This window comes from Protomyctophum parallelum (genome assembly GCF_964188405.1).
Source record: "Protomyctophum parallelum genome assembly, chromosome: 18".
NCBI lineage: Eukaryota > Metazoa > Chordata > Actinopteri > Myctophiformes > Myctophidae > Protomyctophum > Protomyctophum parallelum.
The window spans coordinates 33,038,717-33,064,925 of NC_139716.1; the positions used below are offsets into that span (position 1 = coordinate 33,038,717).

Genomic DNA, 26,209 nt, shown 5'->3' on the forward strand with positions numbered 1-26,209 from the left:
GGTCTTTCTGTCTGTATACACAGAAACCTAATGTACACTGTGCAGTATTTGTCTCTCCGGTTTTTGCCCAAATATGGATATATTTTATAGATGACTGTCTATGATCATAGACTTCATATAGAGATCAGATCTTATATCAGAGAAAAGATGCATGTTGTTTAATATAATCGGGGTTCGTTTCTGTTTTCCCGTTACTGTATTTGTTGTACAGCGTTAGCCTTTCGTGAGGGGCATACGTTTTGGTTCGACGTACCAAAAATCTGACGGTTAAGACTCACCTGTGGCTCCGATATATACGTGGCCCGTTTGTCCGTTACCGCATTCGTTGCGCCGTGTTGGCAGTCGTGCTATTACCAGTCACCTCGCATCGACCATGCTGTACCTGATCGGCCTGGGCCTGGGCGACGTCAAGGACATCACGGTCAAGGGCGTGGAGGTGATCCGGCGGTGCTCCCGCGTCTACCTGGAGTCCTACACGTCGGTGCTGCCCGGCGGCCTGGAGGCGCTGGAGCGCTTCCACGGCCGCCCGCTCCTCCCGGCCGACCGCGAGACGGTGGAGCAGCGCGCCGAGGAGATCCTGCGCGGTGCCGACGCTGCCGACGTGGCCCTGCTGGTGGCCGGGGACCCGCTGGGCGCCACCACGCACGGCGACCTGCTGCTGCGGGCGGCGCGCGCCGGCGTCCCGCACCGCGTGCTCCACAACGCCTCCATCCTGACGGCGGTGGGCTGCTGCGGCCTGCAGCTGTACGCCTTCGGCGGCACGGCGTCCGTGCCCTTCTGGACCGACGGCGGCTGGCGGCCCGAGAGCTTCTACGAGCGGATCGCGGGGAACCGCGCGGCGGGCCTGCACACGCTCTGCCTGCTGGACATCCAGGTCAAGGAGCAGTCGGCGGAGGACATGGTGGCGGGGAGGAAGGTGTTCCAGCCGCCCAGGTTCATGAGCGTCGCCCAGGCCGCGCGGCAGCTGCTGGAGGTCGTCGCGAGCAGGAGGGGGGGGAAGAAGGAGGAGCCTGGAGGAGAGAAGGAGGAGCCGGCTCTGACCGAGGACACGGTGTGCGTGGGCCTGGCCCGGGTGGGCGCCGACGACCAGCGCGTCGTCACGGCGACGCTCAAGCAGCTGGCGTCGTGCGACCTGGGCGCGCCGCTCCACTCGCTGATCGTCACCGGCAGGCTCCACCCCCTGGAGGTGGACATGCTCCGCCTCTCAGCCGTGCCCGACGCCCTGATTGGCCTGAGGAAGGTGGACAGCTCAACGTACACGTCCTAACCATTGGGTTATTTATATATAATAATGTAGAGAGCGGACAGCCCCGCCCCCCACTGATTTATTTCAATGGAGGTTGCTCAATGGCATTTGAAGGACCCAGAAGAACGCTCTACTTCTGCATTATTTTCTATTTGGACACCAACATTTGCTTTGACCAGTAGGCTCGGCGGCTTCAACATCCGCTCTGGGGGCTTGGTCCTAATGCACAGACTGTCTACACCTGTGATTGTTGGCTGGCTGTATTTGACCGACCTCCCATGTCAAAATATTTTGTTCCATGGACCCCCTCCCCGGAGGGTTAGTCACACTGCCACAAAATCACACTCTGCCACATGATGTAATCTTCAACAGGCATGCATTGGAGGAAACTATCAATTAAAAAAAAATATATATATATCCTATTGGCCTGAAAATAAGCTTTGTCATTGGTCGAACAAAACTCGGGTCGAAATGACTAACCAATCAGGAAGTATCGGCAAATCGTCCAATGAGCTTCTAGGAAAATCTTTGAATGCAAGATTGTGGCCTCTAGATGTGTCACAGAGACTAACTTCTTTTGGGAGCGTTTTACCCATTGCTGGCTGTCTGAATACCAATTTTTTTTTAAAGGTCATTACAAATTTGACATATTAGTGCTCATAGCAGCTTTAAGTATAGTAGGCTTGTATGTGGGGAGGGGAGAGGGTTGTGGGGGGGTTGTATGTCTTTTTGTGAGAGACGCAGAAAAAAGAAAAGCACAGTACTTAACCCATTTTGGGGCGGAAACCCCTTTTGGCATTGTTATGCTTTAGCTATTGAAAAATAGCAGATCTACAAGCTCATAGCGCGCCACCGAGTGGCGCGCTACGAGCTTGTAGGTCTGCTATTTTTGAAAAATCGAAGAACCGCTGACATGGAAACGTAGCTTTTTCAGAAAACTGTCGGGATGTAGAAGACATTTTTTTAATCTGATCTCAGGTCAAAATGGGTTAAACATTATGTTATAATTTAGCTATTGAAAAATAGCAGATCTAAAAGCTCATAGCAGGTCTGCTATTTTTGAAAAATCGTGAAAATAAATAAAAATAAATGGGTTAAATATGCACGTTCCTTTCTACCACTGGTACTACCTGCCTGGAACAGACAGCTTCAGCATGCAGTAGGGCCGTCCTCGGCTCACCAGCTCCTGCATGATGATGGAGAAGCTGTACACGTCCCCAGGGGGGGTCACGGGCATGGGGTGGCCCATCCTCAGGATCTCTGGAGACGTCCATAGCAATTCTGGACCGCACACACAACACAGACATACGTATTATTATATTCAGAACCTTTCTTTGTGGAGTATATACACCTATAGGGTGTAGGTATACCCTCATGGGGAAAGGAACTGGTTGGAATAACGTGTTCCTTCCACGCGTTACGTCCAACTGGGGATAATGCCCCCTGTCGAGTGAATGGAAGCGGCTTGGACTCCTCATGCATTGAAGGAAGTCAGTCCGTTGCTCTCCCCAGGTTGGTAGTCGGTAGAGGGAGCGTAGCGCCCAGGATTACATTAGACAATAATTGACACTGGGTGAAAAAAACGGATTACAAAAATCGCAGGATAAAAACTTCCCCAGGTTTTCCCAAGGTTCTTTTTACTGCATAGCCTTGCTAGTTCCTCTCTTTCGCTTAAAAGTGTCACTTTTTGACACTTCTTGTCCTTGTATAAAATAATCTGAATAGCATTTACACAACACTACCTCTGCAAATGCACTCCTTTCTCATTGACAATGTTCTGACAATTTACTGACAACCCACTGTCTTGCCAATTACATGACATGTGAACTTTCCTCTGTTGCGTTCTATCAGGGACTACAAGACCCTCACCTTCGGGCTCCGGCTCTGGGCAGGGGAAGCCATGGGCTTCCAGAATGGCGTGATGTCCATAGTCTGTGACCTTCAGGGTGAAGCGTCCGTCCACCATGCAGTTCCGAGACTTCAGGCGGCCGTGAAACAGGCCCTCCTTGTGGAGGTACTTCATGCCCTGGTGTGGAAATACACTTTTATAAACATCTTAGTCACTCTGGTGGCACACACACGCACGCGCAACGCACGCACTCGCGCACGCGTAAAGGTTGGAAGAAGTACATTTGTTACTTAAAGTCGGGGTGCAATGGCTTTTTTGTTCATTTTATTTTTAGGTTTTAGTCTGAAGCGGAAGGCTGTACGCTTCCTGCAAAGCATGTTTTCTACTACGTGGCTTATTTATATTATTATTATTATTATTATATTTATTAAAGACGGAGTAGTTCTGTAATCAAAATCAGCTGTTTTTTGAATGGACTGTTGATACAAAAATACACAAAAACGTGGACGTCCATTAATCCACATACTGTATATAAAGCATCCACACACCTTGATGAGGTCCATGAGCAGTGAGTACTTGAACATCCAGTCCAGTTTGACGTCCGGGTTCAGGGCCATGTCTTCCAGGCTGCCCCTGGAGGCGTACTCCGTCACTGTTGCGAACACGCCGGATTCGTAGTAGAAGGCGAAGAGGGGGGTCACGTTCTCATGGTGCAGGCCTGTCAGCTGCGTGGAGGAAGAGGAAGGAGTTCTATGGCAGGGCTTTCCCCAAAACATTTTCACAGAGACCCCCAACATTTAAATTAACCCGTTGAGACCTTTTCATGTCCAGGAACCCCAGAATGTTATGTATTTGGCCGCGTACCCCATCAAAACATATTTTGTTCCAGGTGCCCTCCAGAAGCAAAGATTGGAGTTAAAAATGTTCACTGTGAAAGAATATTCAAGATTTGCACATGTTTTCACGATTTATAACAAATAGCAAATCTACAAGCTCGTAGCACGGCACTATGAGATTGTATGTTATTTCTCAATAGCTAAAGTTTAGAATAATGGTAAAAGTGGTTAAAAACTACAAGGTGACACGAATGCATTCTAGGTCATTAATATGTGGCCGCAGACCCCCTAACCAAAAATAATAATAATATATATATATATATATATATATATATATATATATATATATATATATATATATATATATATATATATATATATATATATTTTTGTACTGATGGGTTGCCATGCAGATCGGGGACGAGGGAAGAGTTGGGTTGTTAAAATGTTTCAAAAACATTCAAAAATTGTCACACTTCTTTCAAGATTTGTTGAAAATAGCCTATTTTCAATTAGCTGATATAGGGATAAAGGTGGTTAAAGAGAGATATTCTGGCTATTCTTTTCCCTTTGTTATTTTTCTTTGCTGATGGGTTCCCAGATTGGGTTTATACTATAGACTTTCGTTGCCTCTCGCAATTTTCAAATGCTTCCATCATACAGTCTGGAGCAACGGAAGCTCTGTTCATGAGTAAGCCATAAAGCGAAGGGGAACCTCCTCCCTGCTTCCATTTTTCTTTACAGTCGCGCAAATTTCAAACATCTAAAGCATCATCTAAGCTTGTTGCTTAGCAGAAAAGGAAATACAATAGAAAAGGAAATAATATGAAAAGATATTTTAATATATAATTTCGTGAACGGAAATGGCAGCTTCCTTACTCAGATGTCAGGAGCTGTAGTTCCAGATTTAGTATTCGGAGATTGTGGAATAGTTGTTGTCTGGCTATACGCGAGACTAGGGTTATAGTAGTGAGGCAAAATTCCGACAGACGGGACAGAAAGTAGGTTAAAAAGGACAGTAACTGACCATTTTAAATACGTCCTTGGTCTTACTGTTGATGCCACCGAAGGATCCAGGTGGAAGTTTCTTCACCCATGCCCAGTCTCCCTATAAAGGAGGGAAAAGAAAGGTTTAACAATTTAATTTACAATTTAGATGATGCTCTTAATCCAGAGCGATTTACAATAAGCAACAGAATCACACCCCATGTGAAGTGAGGGGCGCTATTATCATCTATTGCTTCATTGTTAATGTGAAGGACCGAAATAGCCAATTTGCTCGTCTACATATTGTCCATTCATTGTCAATGGCATTTAATGTTTGTGTTGGGACAAAACTCTACACTATAGCTGAATATGGATCAAGTAAACAAAGAACTTATCATCCGTCTAACAGTATAATATCCGTAAATTGAAACTATGAACACTATAGAATGCCAGATCAACAATGGCCTGGCATCAGTACAATTAACATGCCATCTAAATGACATATTTAGCCTTTGCATTATACCTGCAAGGTCGTCGAGACTAGGGCGAGTGCTACGGCCAGTGCTATTCTCGTATTATTCGCATATTATATACGCGTATTTGCGTATTATTCGTGTATTATACGAGTCTTATACGAGTATTACTGTACAGTAAGTCCCCTAACCTCATATTAGTCTTAACCGGCCACGTAAGTCAGTTTCACTTCCGTGTTTGCTAATGGCAGCCAGTATAGAGCGTCGCAGTCCCGCCCCCTCGAGAGACCCGGAAAAGAAATCCCTGTTTATTTTCCTCATAGACTTTTCAGAAAGTATTTATTTAAAGACATTTACGCCGCGGACAAAGCCAACTCTTGTCGTGACAAATCATGACAACAAACACAATTTTTCGGGCCAAACAAAGAATTAGAAAGTAGAAAGAAACGGCAGGTTACAACACTTGTTGTTTTTCTTCTTTGTAATTATTTGTTTGGTCCAAAATATTGTGTGTGTTGTCATGATTTGTCACGACAAGAGTTGGCTTCGTACGAAGCTTAAAAGGTCTTTAAATAAATACGTTTTGAAATGTCTATGGGGATGCATTGGGATTCATTTCCTGCATGGCCTGGCGTTGTCATGAAAGGGGGCGGGACTGCGACGCTCTATAGGCTCCCGGTATACATGCAGATCGGTTGCATCGTCCTAATAGGTCACCTACTGGTGATGATTGGTTGATAACATTCCAAGCGGGTGACCTCACCTCGTAGTGGATCACATTGGAGATGTCGTGCGTGGGGGGCGTCTCGATGGCGACGGAGGACACGCTGTGCACGAGCTTTGACGTTGTGATGCTGGTGACCCGGCTATCGTCTCCGCCTTTCTGCACGCAGACGGGTAGAGGAGGAAAAGTAACTATGAGTACATTTGCTTAAGTACTGTATGAGCGCACTGTCAGGTGCGCAAACTTCTAGTAATCTGCAAAGTAACAAGCAACTAAAGTTTTTTTTTAATTATTACACTGTAGTAAAAAGTACTATATTTGCTTCTGCGATGTAGTGGAGTAGAAAGTATTGCAAAGTAAAAAGTGAAAACAAAGACCTCAGAATTGCAATTACGTGCAGTACTTGAGTACACGTACATGCTTCAGCAGGAGCGAGGTGAATTTAGCTTACCACCACTGGCTAGTAATGCTACCGTCGTACAGTGACTGTACAAACGGCAGGCGGTCAGTTGGGAAAATGGGAACACAGTGCACTGACCCTGGTGTAAAGCGTTGGGAACAGAACACTGTGCACTGACCCTGGTGTAAAGCATTGGGAACAGAACACAGTGCACTGACCCTGGTGTAAAGCATTGGGAACAGAACACAGTGCACTGACCCTGGTGTAAAGCATTGGGAACAGAACACAGTGCACTGACCCTGGTGTAAAGCATTGGGAACAGAACACAGTGCACTGACCCTGGTGTAAAGCATTGGGAACAGAACACAGTGCACTGACCCTGGTGTAAAGCACTGGGAACAGAACACAGTGCACTGACCCTGGTGTAAAGCATTGGGAACAGATTAACACAGTGCATTGACCCTGGTGTAAAGCATTGAGAACAGAACACAGTGCATTGAAACTGGTGTAAAGCATTGAGAACAGAACACAGTGCATTGACCCTGGTGTAAAGCGCTGGGAACAGAACACAGTGCACTGACCCTGTAAAGCCTTGGGTGGACGAAGGTGACGTCGGACAGCGCCAGCACCATCTTGCTGCGATGCAGCATCATCCTGATGGTTCTCCTGCACACAACACCAAAGCAAATTTAGATTTAGTGTTCGTCTAGTTTTCGTCGACTAAATGTCATAAGATTTTAGTCGACCAAGTCTACAGTTGATTTTGTCGGCTAAATTGTATTTTGGCGGGCCTTGATGCCGTCGTAATGGCTGATTTTACACTTTCACACAAAATTGCTGATCTACAAGCTCACAAAGCGTCGCAGTTGTGAGCTTGTAGATCTGCTCTTTACAGCATGCAACAGCAAGTGTAAAGTGACGTCTACTGTATCTCTTGTCCACTAGTCCCTTCCTAACACTTTAGTCTATTTTTCTTTTGTTGCCATTTAGTTTTCGTCAGTGAAAAAAGGTAGTTGATGATTTGTTTTTGTCATATAGTCTTAGTCTTAGTGGTTCTCAAACTTTATCATTTATCAAGGATCGTACCATAACTCTGAGTGTACAAATGGAACCAGTTTGCTTCCATGTATACATTCTCAGAGTTACAGACCTGTAGGGTCCATTTGGGAAACCCTCATAGGGATGGTAAACCCATTTTGGGGTATAGCAGATCGACAAGCTCATAGCACGCCACCGAGTGGCGCGCTACGAGCTTGTAGGTCTGCTATTTTTGAAAAGATTTTGAAAAGATTTAGAAGAATTCTTTAAAATTTTGAGGTCAGGCCTAAATGGGTTAAAATCCCTAAAGGATTCCCAACCATAATGGTTGTCAAAGTGCAGGGTCCAGGGACAGTGTGGGTGTATGGATACTGGGAGTGGACACTGGACAGTAATACCTGATGCCGTAGATCAGAGTTACAGCTAACGCAGTAGACAGCAGCGGCCCAAATATGATCCCAACGGCCGTTAACGTGTCTACACCTGCAGGGGACGAAACCGTGGACACGTTTGATGTATAGAGGAAAGTTTCAGTTACTCTATAATGTTTTGAGACTCTTACACTGTGTGTGTGTGTGTGTGTTACAGTATATCGTCCCCGTATAGGCCAGGGCTACTCAACTTAAAGGACAACAAGGTTCATGTTTTAGGTGGGCATTCGAACAATTGTATGGCGATTTCTTTATTATTTTCAAACAATCAATCATACTGTACTGTACCCTGTGTACAGTATGTGCTGTGTGCTAGCGTGTGAGTACATTATTTTTCTCTCTTACATTTTTATCCCACGATTTTGCAACCCATTTATTTTTCACCCAGTGTCAATCTAATGTAATGTGTGGCAGTGTGTGAGTACATTTGTACAGTACGGAATGTGCTGAGTGCTATAGTGTGAGAGTGCACATAGTACAGTATAGTGCTGTACAGTATGAGAGCCTCACCCCCGGTGCAGATGACTCCCTTAGCGAACCAACAGGAGTGGTCCTCACTGGGTCCGTAGCCACCGGGGAAGTTGATGTGTCTGCCCAGGAACCGCAGCTGGTTGACTTCCATATCGATCCTGTTGTCAATCAATTCAGTGATGCGTTCAATACCAGTTCACAGTAAAGAGTGGTTGGACACTGGTGCGTTTTTTCTCCGCTGCGTTTTGCGCATCCGAAAGCAGCAGGCTATAGGCTATTACTAGCTGTGCACAGCTGCAGATAACGGATTCAATTGACGCCGTGGTCCGAATAAACTTCAGAGGAAATATTCGGTGGCAGTGTGCAAACGTGAGGTTTTCTTTTTACGTGCTCCGAAATTCGCTCCAATATTCGGCAGAGAACAAAACGCACCAGTGTGCAAACACCTTTACCGATATCATTTACGGTATGACAAGTAGCTTCTGTTGTTGGCACGGAAGTCTTTTAGGAGCTACTGAGCATATGACACATTTTTCTGTAGTATTTTATGAAGTTACACAACCCTGCAGAAAATGTGGACGCATGTGGAAAATATTTAGATTGTTATTGCCACTGTAAGTACAGTTAAGTACAATCGATCGACATTGCAGTATTGATACTTTTACTTCAGAGACATACATGTACGTGGGCTTGAGTTCCCAGGACAGTCCATCTGTGTCCAACACCAGGTAGTTGATCATAGCAGCTCCAGATACACTGGTTCTGACGGGGTGACTGAAACCCTGCAACATGGAAAGTGTACTGTTGACCTTATACTTTTACTTATACTCCACTACGGGTGTGTTCGGAAATTCGCACTGAGCGCCTTGGTGTCAGTGTTGATTTCGTCGACTAATACCAAATACTACCTTTTTTGCGCACGCGTGCACGGTGCACGCGCGCACGCGTGCACACACACACACACACACACACACACACACAATCTCATACTAAATGTGTCTACCTGGAATGTGAGGTTGCGTGCGTGTCTGGCCAAGGTCTCTCCAGTCAGTTCGTCACCTGACGTCCTCAAGCCCTGCACGGCGTGTGCCATCAACATGATGGAGTTGTAGATGGTGCCGAACAGAGGAGACACCTGGATGGAACACACATACGCCACGGTTAGAATAGTTTGGGATTTTCTGGTTTTTGTTTAGTTTTGTCTTTTTGGGTCTCGAGCTAAAAAGTTTTACTTTAGCTATTGAAAAAATAGCAGATCTGCAAGCTCATAGCGTTGCACCGAGTTCCGCACTATGAGCTTGTAGAGCTGCTATTTTTGAAAAATCGTGAAAAATGTGGTGTGAATCTTTGAATACCAATATATATGCTTTCACAGTGAACGTGAACTCAAATCTTTGCTTCTGGGGAGGTCCCTGGAACAATTATTTTTCAGATGAGCTGCTTTAGTAGCTTAATGACTAGTATTAACATTTTATTCTCTTTTTTTATGTCCAAAATTCTCTCTTTTGTATTTAAGTCCAAGTATAACTAAATCTAATGCATTTGGAGAAAAAAAAGAATTCAGGATTCCAATTCAAAAGTAGCAAAAATAGCCAATCTACAAGCTCAAAACGCTTCGCACCACAAGCTTTTTTTGCTACTTTTGTGTGACAGAATGATGACGTAAAAAAGTTCAATTATGGAGGTAAGAGTGACAGTACATATGCAATGTGGCCCTCTGGAGTGAGTGTGGAAATACAGTGGCCCTCTCCATCATCAAAGTTACCCACCCCTGAGCTATAAACTATACTATACGGCAGCAAATGCCAAATAAAATAATTGAAGACTAAAGGATGAATGATACCTGCGTCGGACACAGGTTCTTGGCCACCTCGCCCCGCCGCATGGCGCCCGCGAACGCATCGTAGAAGGACGTCTCGGGCGAGTCCACGGTCACGGTGAGCACGGCGTCGTAGGCCCGGCGCAGCCGGGCGCTGTCCCTCGGGACGACGTACGTCACATTGCGGTACGGAAGGCTGTAGAGCAGCGCGTCGTACGGCACGAACGCCAGCGAGCCGTCCTCCGTCATGCCCATGTCGTAGGCCGTCTCCAACAGCTGCCCCTGGAGGGGGCTGCCCAGCAGCACCGAGTGCATGCACAGGATGACCACTATAGGGTGGGGCGAGGGGGGGGGGGGGGGGGGGGGTCAGGGGTCATCGGCATGTTGGACAATAATGTTATACCGGAAACTAATAGCCTATACATTTTGTACACTCAGAGTTAAATTAACATTGATTTTACAATATAAACTGGGTCCCAGAGATAGAAATCCCATTAAATTTAGGTCTGTCCCGCAAAAATACATTTAAGTCGACTAAATCAATTGTAGACTTAATTATAGTCGACTAAAATCTTATATTTAGTCGACTAAAACCAGTCTAACACTAAAACATTCCAGGTGACTAAAATGTGACTAAATGGAAACTATTCAAGAGACTATATATGACTAAAACTAAAATAAAAATGTGCTGTCAAAATTCAACACTGACCACCGTAAAACATTCAGGACACTCACAGCGCATGTCTCCCATCGTGCGGATCTTGTCCAGGGCTGTTTTGACGCCGTGGGGTGTGTTCTCTATGAAAGCCACCGTTCGGACCGGCATGCCGCGACCTCTCAGAGAGTTAGCCAGCTGGATGGGAGACAGCATTGTCACGATCAGTCTGTTGTATGCTAAAGCAATTAAGCCACAAGAAGTGTGAGGTTACCTTGTATTTTAGGGGAACTACCCATAGATCCGAAGTCCCGTTAGTCCGAACATGCACTGCTCCCGTGCTTGCGGTTAGGTTTAGGTTTGCTCCTGTGCTTGCGGTTAGGTTTAGGTTAGGGTTAGAGATAGGGATAGTAATTTCGGAACAATGAACCTTCTGACTAATGACACAGCACCGTATTTTAGAATGTCTCCAACACATGTTTCAGCTCCAACGAGGCAGCTGAGCTGTGTATACTTTTTTTTTTTTTTTTTTTTTTGCGGCTTACGCCTTTTATTGTTTTTTTTTTTTAAGGGACAGACAGTAGGCTGACAGGAAACGGGAGAGAGATGGGGGAAGACATGCAGTAAAGGCCGTGTCGGGCTCGGGAGTCGAACCCGCGGCACACTGCGACTGGATTACCAGTCGGGTGCCCAGACGGTTACGCCACCGCCTGGGCTGAGCTGTGTATACTTGATCAAATAAGCATGCATCAGGTACTTTTCTGTATAATAATTTTATGTAAAACATTTTTTTCATACCTTGGTGGCTGTTTCCACCCAGTGGTCCTCGAAGGAGGCGATGATGCCCACGTGGGCCCACCTGAAGTAGCGCATGAGGTTGACCAGCACCTGGGCCGGCCGGGGCATGGAGTGGGCGAAGGTCGGGTGACTGTGGGTGTCGTCCAACTCACAGCTCCAGGAAAACACAGGCTGGGGAGAGGAGAGGAGAGGAGAGGAAAGCAGAGGAGAGAAGAGGAGAGGAGAGGTAGGGCAGCAGAACAGGGGAAGTAGAAAATAGTTGTTTGTTGTTGTTTGCTTTTTACATCTATTGACAATGGATGCGACAAATATACAGTTATGCACCACGTTGACTATATAGCTCTGGTCCATCCACAGTGGTGCTACTATAACACCACGTGCACACACACACACACACACACACACACACACACACACACACACACACACACACACACACACACACACACACACACACACACACACACACACACACACACACACACACACACGCTTACATTACCTTGTTCCAGTCTTTGCCCACTAGTGACGCAGCATCACAGTATCCAGGGTTGATTGGTCCTATGAAGCCTGATGCCTTGGCATTGAAGCCCAGGTACGCTTCCAGGGCCTTGGACGTCTCACATGGCTCCTGCAGCGCAACAACAGTGACAGTTTACATTGAGCCGAGCGACACAAATAACTGCAGATTCCACGCTTTCCTGAACTTTGCCTGAAAGTTTTCTGAAAATGCATGTTTTCCCTGCAAGTTATATTCACTGATGATTAGCCTAATGCTAATTCTACTGCTTTGCAACTGAAGATAAGTTTCCGGCAGAGGAACTCTATATATTCAGGGAATCTGAATAGAATTAAGCTAACATATAACACCCAAATGCCTCTCTTCGTCAATTCAATTCAATTCAAAGGGCTTTATTGGCATGAGAAAACATTTTTTTACATTAACAAAGCAGAAAGAACAATACAACAATACAGCAATACAATCAAAACAAAAATGATGTACATTGGAAGGTCAGAATCTTCAATAGATCACTGACAACGTTCTGTTTCTGACAATGCACTGACAATCTACTGAATTGCCAATGGCAGGATCTGTAGACCATCATTTCATAATTATGGATTCTCTTGGCACAGAGTTAAGGCCCACGTCAGCCCCACGTTAGGCCCACGTTAGGCCCACGTCAGCCCCACGTTATAGGCCCACGTCAGCCCCACGTTAGGCCCACGTCAGCCCCATGTCAGCCCCACGTCAGGCCCACATCAGCCCCACGTTATAGGCCCACGTCAGCCCCACGTTAGGCCCACGTCAGCCCCACGTCAGGCCCACGTCAGCCCCACGTTAGGCCCACGTCAGGCCCACATCAGCCCCACGTTATAGGCCCACGTCAGCCCCACGTTAGGCCCACGTCAGCCCCACGTTAGGCCCACGTTAGGCCCACGTCAGCCCCACGTTAGGCCCACGTCAGCCCCACGTTAGGCCCAGTCAGCTTGTTAGGCCCACATTAGGCCCACGTCAGCTTGTTAGGCCCACGTCAGCCCCACGTTAGGCCCACGTCAGGCCCACGTCAGCCCCACGTTAGGCCCACGTCAGCTTGTTAGGCCCACGTCAGCCCCACGTTAGGCCCACGTCAGGCCCACGTTAGGCCCACATCAGCCCCACGTCAGCCCCACGTTAGGCCCACGTTAGGCCCACGTCAGCCCCACGTTAGGCCCACGTCAGCCCCACGTTAGGCCCACGTTAGGCCCACGTCAGCCCCACGTTAGGCCCACGTCAGCTTGTTAGGCCCACGTCAGCCCCACGTCAGGCTCACGTCAGCCCCACGTTAGGCCCACGTCAGGCCCACGTTAAGCCCACGTCAGCCCCACGTTAGGCCCACGTCAGCTTGTTAGGCCCACGTCAGCCCCACGTTAGGCCCACGTCAGCTTGTTAGGCCCACGTCAGCCCCACGTTAGGCCCACGTTAGGCCCACGTTAGGCCCACGTCAGCCCCACGTTAGGCCCATGTCAGCCCCACGTTAGGCCCACGTCAGCTTGTTAGGCCCACGTCAGCCCCACGTTAGGCCCACGTCAGCTTGTTAGGCCCACGTCAGGCCCACGTCAGCCCCACGTTAGGCCCACGTTAGGCCCACGTCAGGCCCACGTTAGGCCCACGTCAGCTTGTTAGGCCCACGTCAGCCCCACGTCAGGCCCACGTCAGCCCCACGTTAGGCCCACGTCAGGCCCACGTTAAGCCCACGTCAGCCCCACGTTAGGCCCACGTCAGGCCCACGTCAGCCCCACGTCAGGCTCACGTCAGCCCCACGTTAGGCCCACGTTAGGCCCACGTCAGCCCCACGTTAGGCCCACGTCAGCCCCACGTTAGGCCCAGTCAGCTTGTTAGGCCCACGTTAGGCCCACGTCAGCTTGTTAGGCCCACGTCAGCCCCACGTTAGGCCCACGTTAGGCCCACGTCAGCCCCACGTCAGGCCCACGTCAGCCCCATGTTAGGCCCACGTTAGGCCCACGTCAGCCCCACGTTAGGCCCACCCCATTCAAAAAAATTACAGTAGGTGCACTATGAGAGCGGTTTTGAAGGATTCAAGGGATTCTTAATGGCTGTTGGTAGGGCGGTCCACATTTTGGTGGCATAGGAGCGAAATTAATTTAGTCCCTTGTTTGAGCCGAATCTGGGTTGCACATTGTTGAGTCAAAAGTCAGTAGTCGTCCGTGGAGCTTTTACTTGGCATCTAAAAAAGAACTACACTTCCCAGAGTGCAGCAGCAAAATGGCTGCTGCTCATTAGAAGCACCTGAAGAGGTTTAAAAGGGCATTCAAACAAACAGAGACCAGAGAGAAGAAGCTCCAAGTTAAATTATTTCAGGAGTTTGACCCAAAGACGCCAATGGTTTGTTAAATTGTTTATTTACTTGAATGTTTGAAATGCTGCTTAATCTCTTCATGGTCTAACTGCTACAATTTAAATTGGTTAAGGCAGCGGTTCCCAAAGTGGGGTCCGCGGACCCCTAGGGGTACGCGACGCATAGCCAGGGGGTACCCAAGCCCCCTCAAAAAAACAAACAAAAAAAAAAACGTTTTTTTTTTTTTTTTTTTTTTTTTGAGGGGGCTTGTGAATCATGGTGTGTGTGTGATATGAAATGTCCAGTACCTCCCCAGTGCCTCCCCAAGTGCCACCCCAGTGTCTTCCCTGCAGTGTCTGCCCAGTACCTCCCCAATGTCTCCCCAGTGGCTGCAGTTTCTCCCCAGTGCCTCCCCAGTGCCTTCCCAGTGCCTCCTGCAGTGTCCCCTCAGTGCTTCCCCAGTGCCTCCCCAGTGCCTCCCCAGTGTCCCCCTGAGTGCCTCCCCAGTGTCCCCCCAGTGCCTCCCCAGTGTCCCCCTGAGTGCCTCCCCAGTGTCTCCCCAGTGTCTCCCCAGTGCCTCCCCAGTGCCTCCCCAGTGTCTCCCCAGTGTCCCCTCAGTGCCTCCCCAGTGCCTCCCCAGTGTCCCCCTGAGTGCCTCCCCATGCTCCCCAGTGTCTCCCCAGTGTCCCCCTGAGTGCCTCCCCATGCTCCCCAGTGTCTCCCCAGTGTCTCCCCAGTGCCTCCCCAGTGTCTCCCCAGTGTCTCCCCAGTGCCTTCCCAGTGCCTCCCCAGTGTCCCCCTGAGTGCCTCCCCAGTGACCAGCCGAGTGCCTCCCCAGTGCCTACCCAGCGTCCCCCTGAGTGCCTCCCCATGCTCCCCAGTGTCTCCCCAGTGCCTCCCCAGTGCCTCCCCAGTGCCTTCCCAGTGCCTCCCCAGTGTCCCCTCAGTGCCTTCCCAGTGCCTCCCCAGTGTCCACTCAGTGCCTCCCCAGTGTCCCCCTGAGTGCCTCCCCAGTGTCCCCCCCGAGTGCCTCCCCAGTGCCTCCCTGAGTGCCTCCCGAGTGCCTCCCCAGTGTCTCCCCAGTGCCTCCCCAGTGCCTCCCCAGTGCCTGCCCAGTGTCCCCCCAGTGTCTCCAATAGCAATACAAGAGCAATAATACAAATCAATCTTAATTTATTAATCTTCATTAATTATTGAATCAAATTAATTAATTAATCAAAATGTTCGACGCAAGAAGGCCCCAGTGCGGCCTGCGCCCAGCACCATGCCAAAGCTTTTTCCTGCAGGAAACACTGCTTGTGGTTGTAAATATATTGTTATCTGTGTTGCGAGGATGAGGGGGTACCTGGAAAAATAGCTACCCCAAAAGGGGTACCTGGTCCAAAAAAGTTTGGGAACCCCTGGGTTAAGGAACATGTAAAACACATTCACTGTGCAAATGAATAAAAAGAACACATCTTTTACTTTCTCTAATAACAACCTAAAACCTTGGTTGAAGAACTCTAAAGTTGTCCTTTAAAGTATAAATTACAAAAGAATAATGACCATGTTGAAATCATTTACATTACTTTAAGAATTTAAAAGACTACTAAAAATGTGGACAGCTAATGATTCAACATGTTAAAGGTTTAAAATGCCTAGCTGAAAAAGAGCTCATCTACAAGCTCAAGGATCAGCAATTTTTCTTTGTTTAATTAAATGACTTTAAATTAGTGGTAATCATTTAAATTAGTCATTGAGTTGTTGAAAGGAAAACATTTGTGGCCCAGGCCGTAGCGTAACGGTCTGGGCACCGGACTGGTAATCCAGTCGCAGTGTGCCGCGGGTTCGACTCCCGGACCTGACACGGCCTTTACTGCATGTCATCCCCCCATCTCTCTCCCGTTTCCTGTCAGCCTACTGTCTGTCCCTTCAAAAAATCAATAAAAGGCATAAGCCGCAAAAAAATATCTTATATAAAAAAAAAAAAAAAAAAAAAAAAAAAAAGGAAAACATTTGATTGGAAAAGTGTTTTCATTTGTTTGGCAATGTTGTTGACCTTTTTGTTTTCTGTCTCTAAGGTTTACAACTACATGATTATTGAACCAATCAACAAGATGAAGCAAACTGTTCAAAAGAAACAAAGTTGGAAAATAAACCATTGGATTGAGTTGTAAATTTTGTGTTGTCTCTAGTCCTTTTGGAGTTGAACAGGAAATGAACTTGACGCACATGGTTTGTTGAACTCCCTCTGGTGTTGTCATTGCAAGATGCTGTACCGTCGACTGTCGTCAACCCTAAGGCCCTGTACACACATATCAGACGAACATGCTCTGTGCCATCCGTGTTTCATGGCTGCCTCAATGCTTTTCCAAGTCACGTGGTTTGACCAACACTTGTGTTTGAGGGGGGCAATGAAACACAGACGACACAGAACATGTCCGTCTGTGTGTACAGGGCCTAAAAATATTCCAGCCTGTCAAAATGGGCAGGGGTGAGGTTGGTTCGGGGAGTGGGGCCAAGTAGTAGCCTGGTGAAGCACTTGCACGTCACATCGTGGTCCTTGAAATGAAAACGGCTTGTCAGCTGATTCATAGGAACTTCAAAGTGCTGGTACTTTTGGCCATATAGCAGTCATCACAAATGTGGTCGGCGCATTTGGGCATGTTTTTAGCCTAATGAGTGTTTTTTGTGCAAAACTAATGATTGGAATGGATTCAGAATCATAAACTCCCTCGATTGACACGTCACATGCTACTTACTGTAAATCATAATTGAATTTAGAAAACGTTGCCTTATACAGTAGGTTGTTAATAGTGGCCACATGGATTTGGCCACTGGCTAAATCATGATTAGAGCCTGCCCTGGGCTACATCTGTGCAAAATGTGACACTTTTAGATGCATAGCGCGAAATAATCCTATGCTCCAACTATATAACTAATTCAACTGTGTCTGTGTCTGTGTGTGTGTGTGTGTTTGTATGGGAGGGTACATTCCACACAACCTGCAATATGGTGTAGTCAAAGGTCTCGGCGTGGGAGAGCGAGGGGTCCCCGTTGATGTGGCTGACGGCCAGCTGGGCCGCCACTCTGGGCAGGGCCTTGGCGAAGAACGGGTCACACTGCCAGGGTCCCACCAGGCCCACCCTGAAGCCCCCCACAGCGCTGACCACGGCGGGGCACGGAAGCACCAGGACCACCAGATGTAGGGCGATGACCCACAGCACGTCACCCAGGTAGGGCTGCAGTCAACAGTGGTGGGAAAAAAAGTACTTGGATGTTTTTTTTCTTTTTAAGATTCGTTTTTGGCTTTTCTGCCTTTTATTGATAGTTTCAAGTGAATATAGAAAGAGGAAGAGAGAGACGGGGAGAGATATGCAGCAAAGGTTGACATGAACAGGACTCGAACACACGACACTCTGTGAGGCCAGAGCCTATGGCATGCACCTGGACCACTAGGCCAGTGGGTGCCCCAAGTACTTGCATGTTGTTTTTTAGCAGTTTTTGAACATTCCAGGTGACTAAAATATGACTAAAACTAAATGAAGTTTAATTCTAAAGACTATAAACTAAAATAGAAATGTACTGCCAAAAACAACGTGTGTGTGTGTGTGTGTGTGTGTGTGTGTGTGTGTGTGTGTGTGTGTGTGTGTGTGTGTGTGTGTGTGTGTGTGTGTGTGTGTGTGTGTGTGTGTGTGTGCATTTATATGTCAGCACGGACAGCTGCAGTAGCGCTCTGTGACCTGGGCTGGCACTGTTGGCCGGCTAGTGCGGTGTGACGGTCTTAGTCCTATTTAGTCTTCTAAAAAAACCTTAGTCTTAGTCACCAAAATTAACACTGCTATATAAGACCAATGGCCCACTCCAGCCCTGTTTAACACAGTTCAGCGGTGTTGAGAAGACGTACAGTGTATGGCGGCTCAGTCAGCTACAGCAGGATAATCTGCTAAGAACCTATAGCCTATAAAACTTGACTGGATTATAATCCTCATAGTTTTATTCAAGTTGTTGTAATAGTGACACTACAGTATGCAGTGTATATATGACTTGCAGTGTCAAGTTCAATGTAAACCACTTGCACACAATCAGCAAAATACCCCATGTGCTCAGTGGTACTTAATTACGCAATTGTTAATAATTACCATGCTAATTAACCATGAACATGTTACATAGGTCTGAAAGTCTAGACATACATGACTTGATTCAATTAAGCATGCATGCACAGGGCGCCCTCTGACAACAAGACATGTTGAAAATGCATGATCATCACTGAAAGTAAAATTTTATTTGAGCTATCGACAGCCTTCCGCAGCTATATGCAATATGGCTATACATTATAGCATTATATGGGCTTAATATCCACTCATCAGCGGTGGAAAGTAACTAAGTATATTAGTTATGTACTGTACTTAAAGGGGAATTCCACTCATTTTCAATATTTTACTATGTCATTAATTTGATGTACTTGATGCCAATACCTTTGTACTTTTACTGAAGTACATTTTGAATTCCAGACTTTTACTTGTAACGAGTAGTTCTATATGGCAGTATTGATACTTTCAGTTAAGTAGAACAATTAAGTGAGTACTTTTTCCACCACTGCCATTCATATATCAAACATTTAAAGACAGCAGGCCTAAGTTAATTTAGGACTATAGTCATTGCCTACCCTGCATCGATGAGATGGACACATCGTGTTGAACCCACAGCACAGGAATGGTGGGGTCATTTAATGAATCTCATCTCTTCGTTTTTAGTTTTCATCCAAAAAGAGAGTCACGTTCATTCCAGGAGATTGTATACGGAGGAACCGCTTCATTTTGTAAAAGTAGTCCCTCCCTAGTGCCTGTAAACGTTGTGACTCGCAGGTGAGGGACTCGCATCGTGTGTGCGTTGTAATCCTGTGTGTGTGTGTCACGACCTAGCATATAGTACATGACACCCTATCGGATTATATCTAATCCAATCAATCGTGGTTGGTTGGAGAAAGTGTGAGCAGTTTGAATAGACCACGGAACACACAACTTGGGAGGAATCCCCATAGACCTTATGCAGACGGTGGCCATCTTGCCATTACGGTAATGGCAGGGCATGTCTGGCAATTTGCCATTGACATCTGATACTGTACATCCAAACAGGAAAGTCCTATCTGATTGTATTAAACGACGTCAAATCTATTCTATATCTGCAAAGTGTTTGTTTCGTAAAAATCCACTGTAGAAATGTTATGAGCTGCTTTTTGTCAAGAAATTCCTTGCAGGTGATTCTTTTTCTATAAGTGCCAAAGTTTGGAAGTGCAAAGCTACATCCTGCATTATGTGCAAATTCAAAAGAGGTGGTACGCACGCAGGGCCGATCTTGCAATGCACACTTCCACCGCCCAATGTTATTTTTTACAATTAATCATTCTCTCTTTTCGGAGCAGGCCTGTTTTGCAGTGCATGAGTCCGTGACTAATACACTTGATATGTGAAAACATCTGAATTCACTGGCATCTCCTGTTAAAGCTCCACGTAGTATATCATGGTGGAAAGTAACTAAGTACATTTTTTTTAAGTACTACTGTACTATAGTACTACAACTCAGAGGCAAATATTGCACTTTTACTACACAACTAGTTTGTAGATGTATTATTATATTATTATTATTAATATTATTACAAAAGAAATAATTAACCACTTCAGCTCTATATACATTTCAACCACTTGAACATAGTCGATCAATATGGAGCCATTTCAGGGCCAAAAGTTTTGATAATTTATTAAAAACAGTTGACGAAAAAACATTTAAATTGAAGTGGAAAAATAAGAATTGAAACCGAAAGTCTCACATTTGTATCTTGAACTTTGAAAAATAAAAAAACGTATTCAAAAGTTTTTTCAGTTCAAATGTATTTTTGATTTGAATCAAAATATATTTAGATTTTTGAGTAAAATTATTTTTTTCAGTTTCAGATCTTATTTTTACGGATTCAAATCTTATTTTTACGGATTCAAATCTTATTTTTACGGATTCAAATCTTATTTTTCGGCTTCAGATTTTTTTTTCTTTTTCGCCTCTAACTTTTTTCACTTTCAGGTCGAAAACTTTTACGTCTTGTTTTGTCCCTGAAGTTGCCTGGGGGAGCAGCCTCAACCGAGAGGGGCGTGGAATCCTGATTGACAGGTCCCCCCCTGTGTAGAGGCCTCTACTCTCTGTGTTGCACCATGCCACCCAGCGTTGGGCAGAGGCCTCTACTCTCTGTGTTGCTCCATGCCACCCAGCGTTGGGCAGAGGCCTCTACTCTCTGTGTTGCTCCATGCCACCCAGCGTTGGGCAGAGGCCTCTACTCTCTGTGTTGCACCATGATGCCACCCAGCGTTGGGCAGAGGCCTCTACTCTCTGTGTTGCTACATGATGCCACCCAGCGTTGGGCAGAGGCCTCTACTCTCTGTGTTACTACATGATGCCACCCAGCGTTGGGCAGAGGCCTCTACTCTCTGTGTTGCACCATGCCACCCAGCGTTGGGCAGAGGCCTCTACTCTGTGTTGCACCATGCCACCCAGCATTGGGCAGAGGCCTCTACTCTCTGTGTTGCTCCATGATGCCACCCAGCGTTGGGCAGAGGCCTCTACTCTCTGTTGATTTGAATCAAAATATATTTAGATTTTTGAGTAAAATTATTTTTTTCAGTTTCAGATCTTATTTTTACGGATTCAAATCTTATTTTTACGGATTCAAATCTTATTTTTACGGATTCAAATCTTTTTTTTCGGCTTCAGATTTTTTTTTCTTTTTCGCCTCTAACTTTTTTCACTTTCAGGTCGAAAACTTTTACGTCTTGTTTTGTCCCTGAAGTTGCCTGGGGGAGCAGCCTCAACCGAGAGGGGCGTGGAATCCTGATTGACAGGTCCCCCCCTGTGTAGAGGCCTCTACTCTCTGTGTTGCACCATGCCACCCAGCGTTGGGCAGAGGCCTCTACTCTCTGTGTTGCTCCATGCCACCCAGCGTTGGGCAGAGGCCTCTACTCTCTGTGTTGCTCCATGCCACCCAGCGTTGGGCAGAGGCCTCTACTCTCTGTGTTGCACCATGATGCCACCCAGCGTTGGGCAGAGGCCTCTACTCTGTGTTGCTACATGATGCCACCCAGCGTTGGGCAGAGGCCTCTACTCTCTGTGTTACTACATGATGCCACCCAGCGTTGGGCAGAGGCCTCTACTCTCTGTGTTGCACCATGCCACCCAGCGTTGGGCAGAGGCCTCTACTCTGTGTTGCACCATGCCACCCAGCATTGGGCAGAGGCCTCTACTCTCTGTGTTGCTCCATGATGCCACCCAGCGTTGGGCAGAGGCCTCTACACTCTACACAGGGGGGGGGGGAGGGGACCTGTCAATCAGGATTCCACGCCCCTCTCGGTAGAGGCCTCTGCCCAACGCTGGGTGGCATCATGGTGCAACACTGAGAGTAGAGGCCTCTGCCCAAAGCTGGGTGGCATGGAGCAACACAGAGTAGAGGCCTCTGCCCAACGATGGGTGGCATGGAGCAACACAGAGAGTAGAAGCCTCTGCCCAACGCTGGGTGGCATGGAGCAACACAGAGAGTAGAAGCCTCTGCCCGATGCTGGGTGGCATGGAGCAACACAGAGAGTAGAAGCCTCTGCCCAACGCTGGGTGGCATCATGGTGCAACACAGAGAAGAGGCCTCTGCCCAATGCTGGGTGGCATGGTGCAACACAGAGTAGAGGCCTCTGCCCAACGCTGGGTGGCATCATGGTGCAACACAGAGAGTAGAGGCCTCTGCCCAACGCTGGGTGGCATCATGGTGCAACACAGAGAGTAGAGGCCTCTGCCCAACGCTGGGTGGCATCATGGTGCAACACAGAGAGTAGAGGCCTCTGCCCAACGCTGGGTGGCGTCATGGTGCAACACAGAGTAGAGGCCTCTGCCCAATGCTGGGTGGCATGGAGCAACACAGAGAGTAGAGGCCTCTACACTCTACACAGGGGGGGGGGACCTGTCAATCAGGATTCCACGCCCCTCTCGGTTGAGGCTGCTCCCCCAGGCAACTTCAGGGCCAAAACAAGACGTAAAGGTTTTCGACCTGAAAGTGAAAAAAGTTAGAGGCGAAAAAGAAAAAAAAATCTGAAGCCGAAAAAAAAAGATTTGAATCCGTAAAAATAAGATTTGAATCCGTAAAAATAAGATCTGAAACTGAAAAAAATAATTTTACTCAAAAATCGAATCAAATCAAAAATACATTTGAACTGAAAAAAACTTTTGAATACGTTTTTTTATTTTTCAAAGTTCAAGATACAAATGTGAGACTTTCGGTTTCAATTCTTATTTTTCCACTTCAATTTAAATGTTTTTTCGTCAACTGTTTTTAATAAATGATCAAAACTTTTGTCCCTGAAATGGCTCCATAGAGTATCTACAAGCTCGCAATTGAAATGGGACATTCTGCATGCACAACAAAGTACTTTTACTTTTGGTAGCCTACTTTAAGTGCATTTTGATGCCAATACTTTTGTTGTAAATGTTGAATTCCAGACTTTTACTTGTAACAGAGTATTTCTATATTGCAGTATTGATACTATTACTTAAGCAAATCATGCTTTTTCCACCACTGCAAAGTCACAGTATTCACTATTGGAGCCCAATGCAGTTGTTCTATTCTGGTTATGAATCTTCATTCTCCCATCTTGCACTTGTACTCTTGTACAGTTGTTCTGTTTTGCTTATGAATCTTTGTACTTGCCACATAGTTGGCAGCCATTCTTGTTTTTGCAGTGACTCAAAGGTTTTGACAGAAAGTAGTCGCAACACAGGAAAAAGAACCAGTATTCCATCACAGTATGTACTGTGTTGTCTGTGGAAGCAGGTTTGATTTACTGATCGTTCCATAACTCCGTCTCCATGGACCAGCTGGGTATAAGGAATGCATGCAGTAGAGTAGATTATATCTGTCTGCAAGAAACCACCTAACTCCAAAATGTTCAAGTTAGGAGGTTTTTGTCGAAGCGCTTTCTAATTACTTTTCTCATATATTATTTAATATTTATATATTTTTGTGTGTGTGTCCAGTGTTAACCAATCTATTATTCACTAACACTATGTGCAGTAAAACAGAATGGATGGAATTTCATTACAGATATCTGGAATTTATCCAGTTATTTTGTTAAACGTACAGCACCGCTCTGACAGCTAGAGGGCAGCAAAGTATGCACAAGCGTTCATTTCATTTTAATTGTCAATAATCAAGGCACTGACTGACTGAAGTTACCCATAGGGAATTTGACATCAATAAGTGAACAAAATAAAAACAGCAGTCAGAAAACAATGAAACAAGCATCATGACAGGGAGACTCGTAAAAAGCATGAAAACGCAAATGGAAAGCAGCGGTGGTGGGAAAAGTACTCAAATACCATACTTAAGATTCGAGATGTAGCGGAGTAGAACTAAAAGTATTGTATTGGTAAGTGGAAGTTCCCAGGTACAAATATCTCGAAATTGCACTTAAGTAAATGTACTTGGTTACTTTCCACCACTGGAAAGCAGATTGAAGGAGAGTCCAGATGCTTATCATCACCACCACCATCATCATCATCACGTCAGTCTCTTGAGAGGCCATGCATTCACATTCACAACAACAGATGCACACAGAAGAGAGTGAAGGGATTGTTGCACAACCACGTGTTGTGTGAGTTGTTGCAGATCGAGGGAAACAACACATCACCGTTTGTTTAACAATGTTATTGTCCTTCCTTCGTGGGGGTCATTCTCATTGTCCAGCAGTGGTGGTGGAAAGTTTACTTAAAAGTTCTGTACAATTTTGAGGTGTTTGTTCTTAATTACTTCCACTTTTCAATACTTTTACTTCTACTCCACCACATATCAGATCCAAATATTATTGTACTTTCACTCCACTACAGTTATTTAAAAACTCTAGTTACTATATAGTTACTTTGAAGATTTTGATTATTATTACAAAACATACATTACCCTGTATACATTTGGACCATTTGAAAATAACCGATCTACAAGCTCACAATGCGTCACATTGTGAGCTTGTATAAAGATCTGCTATTTTCAATATATATATAATTGGAAAACTTGAAATGAGACTCAATCTGTGTACTTTTACTTTTGGTGCTTTAAGTACATTTTGACACCAATAGCCTACCTTTGTACTTTTACTCAAGTAATATTTTGAATTCCAGACTTTTACTTGTAACGGAGTATTTCTAATTCTATATTGCAGCATTGATACTTTTACTTTGAGTACCACCACTTGCAAACACAAGTAGAACACATAAAAGAAAGGGTGTGTGTGTGTGGGGGGGGGGGGGGGGGGGGGGGGGTGGTGTGTCTCATGTGTGTCTACTCCTCTATGATGTCATGGAGTTTCAGTTTGGGAGTTTTTGGGGTTGGGAGGTTAGGGGAGAAGTTGAATATAAACTGATGTTCTGCTTCGGTCATTTCTCAACTTTCTTACTTTGAGTCATCGATCTCTTGAGGTTCATACAGCATCACTCTTGTTCCCTTTTCATATCAAGGTCCATTGTTTATTCATTCAGCATTATTTTCTCAGGCCCTGCGAGACTAAGGGCCGATTCATACTCCTATTTTAGAGCCGAATAAAAGTCGGTTCGGCTCTGTAGAGCCTACAATTTGACGTCATTTGAGGTTCGGGGGGGCCTAAAGTCGGCTCTTCGGTGCTACTGAAAATTTCTGACGAGCCGAAATCATTTCGGCACTACAGCGCCGAAACAGCGGTAAAATAGGAGTATGAATCGGCCCTTAGACTATGTTGTGAATAACATTTTGTCCACAGTACCATGCTGCATTGATGTTAGTACCATATAGGAGAGATAACAGGCAAAAGTTGATCAAAATAACAATTCTTCTACATTCTCTAATTGTGTAGACTTCTTGTAAGTTGTAAATTTGTAAATTTGGTTTCATTTCTCTCTCTCTCTCTCTCTCTCTCTCTCTCTCTATCTCTCTCTCTCTCTCTCTCTCCCCCTCCCTCAGTGGTGTAATAAAGTAACTAAGTACACGTACAGTACTTAAGTACACTTTTGAGTGTAAACATTTACTTCCACTACATCTCAGAGGCAAATATTGTACTTTTACTCCACTACAATGGTGCGTAATGTGGGACGTCCTCGTGATCGATGCGTGTCGTGTGTTGGTTCACATTTAGTATTCCTCCATACAGAATCTTGTTGAATCTCTCTCTCTCTCTCTCTCTCTCTCTCTCTCTCTCTCTCTCTCTCTCTCTCTCTCTCTGGTTCTTGTTCTCTAGTGGTCGTATAGGTCAGTCAGAGGCAGAGCCAAGACAAACGGGCCCAGATGTGCGCTGGTTCCAGCTAGACCTGCTGTCTCCAATACAGCGTAACACTATATTCCTAGTCTGATCCCGGCCCTTTCCCTGTTTGCGAATAACGGAAACAAATGAAGCTCCCCGTTTGGCCACTAGGCTCTGCATGCTGCCCTTCTCCCCTTTGCTGAGTCCTTGATTGACAGCCCAGGTTCAGCTCGCTGCATGCGAGCTGTTGGCCTAATGACTTCTTGGACTATTTAAGAATGTCAGTGTTTGCTCTCTGTGCTGGATCATTGTATTTGTCACGTTGTGTGTTTGCATATAAAAGCATATAAGTATGCGGACGTCTCAGACGTTTAT

At 46.1% G+C, this 26,209-nt stretch overlaps 2 protein-coding genes across 2 annotated transcripts in view; one reads left to right on the forward strand and one right to left on the reverse strand.

Moving 5' to 3' along the window:
• LOC310876097 (retinal guanylyl cyclase 2-like) overlaps nt 1-19,236 on the reverse strand; it is a gene marked incomplete at its 5' end in the record, with an annotated part of 30,567 nt that extends 11,331 nt beyond the window's left edge. Inside the window, 16 exons of the mRNA XM_083789543.1 lie at nt 2,381-2,527; nt 3,116-3,272; nt 3,644-3,820; nt 4,971-5,039; nt 6,155-6,274; nt 7,097-7,181; nt 7,952-8,036; nt 8,495-8,613; nt 9,134-9,237; nt 9,459-9,590; nt 10,299-10,603; nt 11,010-11,127; nt 11,728-11,898; nt 12,230-12,358; nt 17,549-17,785; nt 19,213-19,236. Of these exons, the coding sequence (XP_083645669.1) occupies nt 2,381-2,527; nt 3,116-3,272; nt 3,644-3,820; nt 4,971-5,039; nt 6,155-6,274; nt 7,097-7,181; nt 7,952-8,036; nt 8,495-8,613; nt 9,134-9,237; nt 9,459-9,590; nt 10,299-10,603; nt 11,010-11,127; nt 11,728-11,898; nt 12,230-12,358; nt 17,549-17,785; nt 19,213-19,236 (2,179 nt within the window). The remainder of the gene's footprint in view (nt 1-2,380; nt 2,528-3,115; nt 3,273-3,643; nt 3,821-4,970; nt 5,040-6,154; nt 6,275-7,096; nt 7,182-7,951; nt 8,037-8,494; nt 8,614-9,133; nt 9,238-9,458; nt 9,591-10,298; nt 10,604-11,009; nt 11,128-11,727; nt 11,899-12,229; nt 12,359-17,548; nt 17,786-19,212) is intronic.
• LOC310875547 (diphthine methyl ester synthase-like) lies at nt 374-1,267 on the forward strand (the record flags this gene model as incomplete). Its single annotated transcript, XM_083788821.1, has 1 exon — nt 374-1,267. One exon carries the CDS (start codon nt 374-376, stop codon nt 1,265-1,267), a length of 894 nt encoding a protein of 297 aa, XP_083644947.1.
• Nucleotides 19,237-26,209: the final 6,973 nt, after the last annotated feature.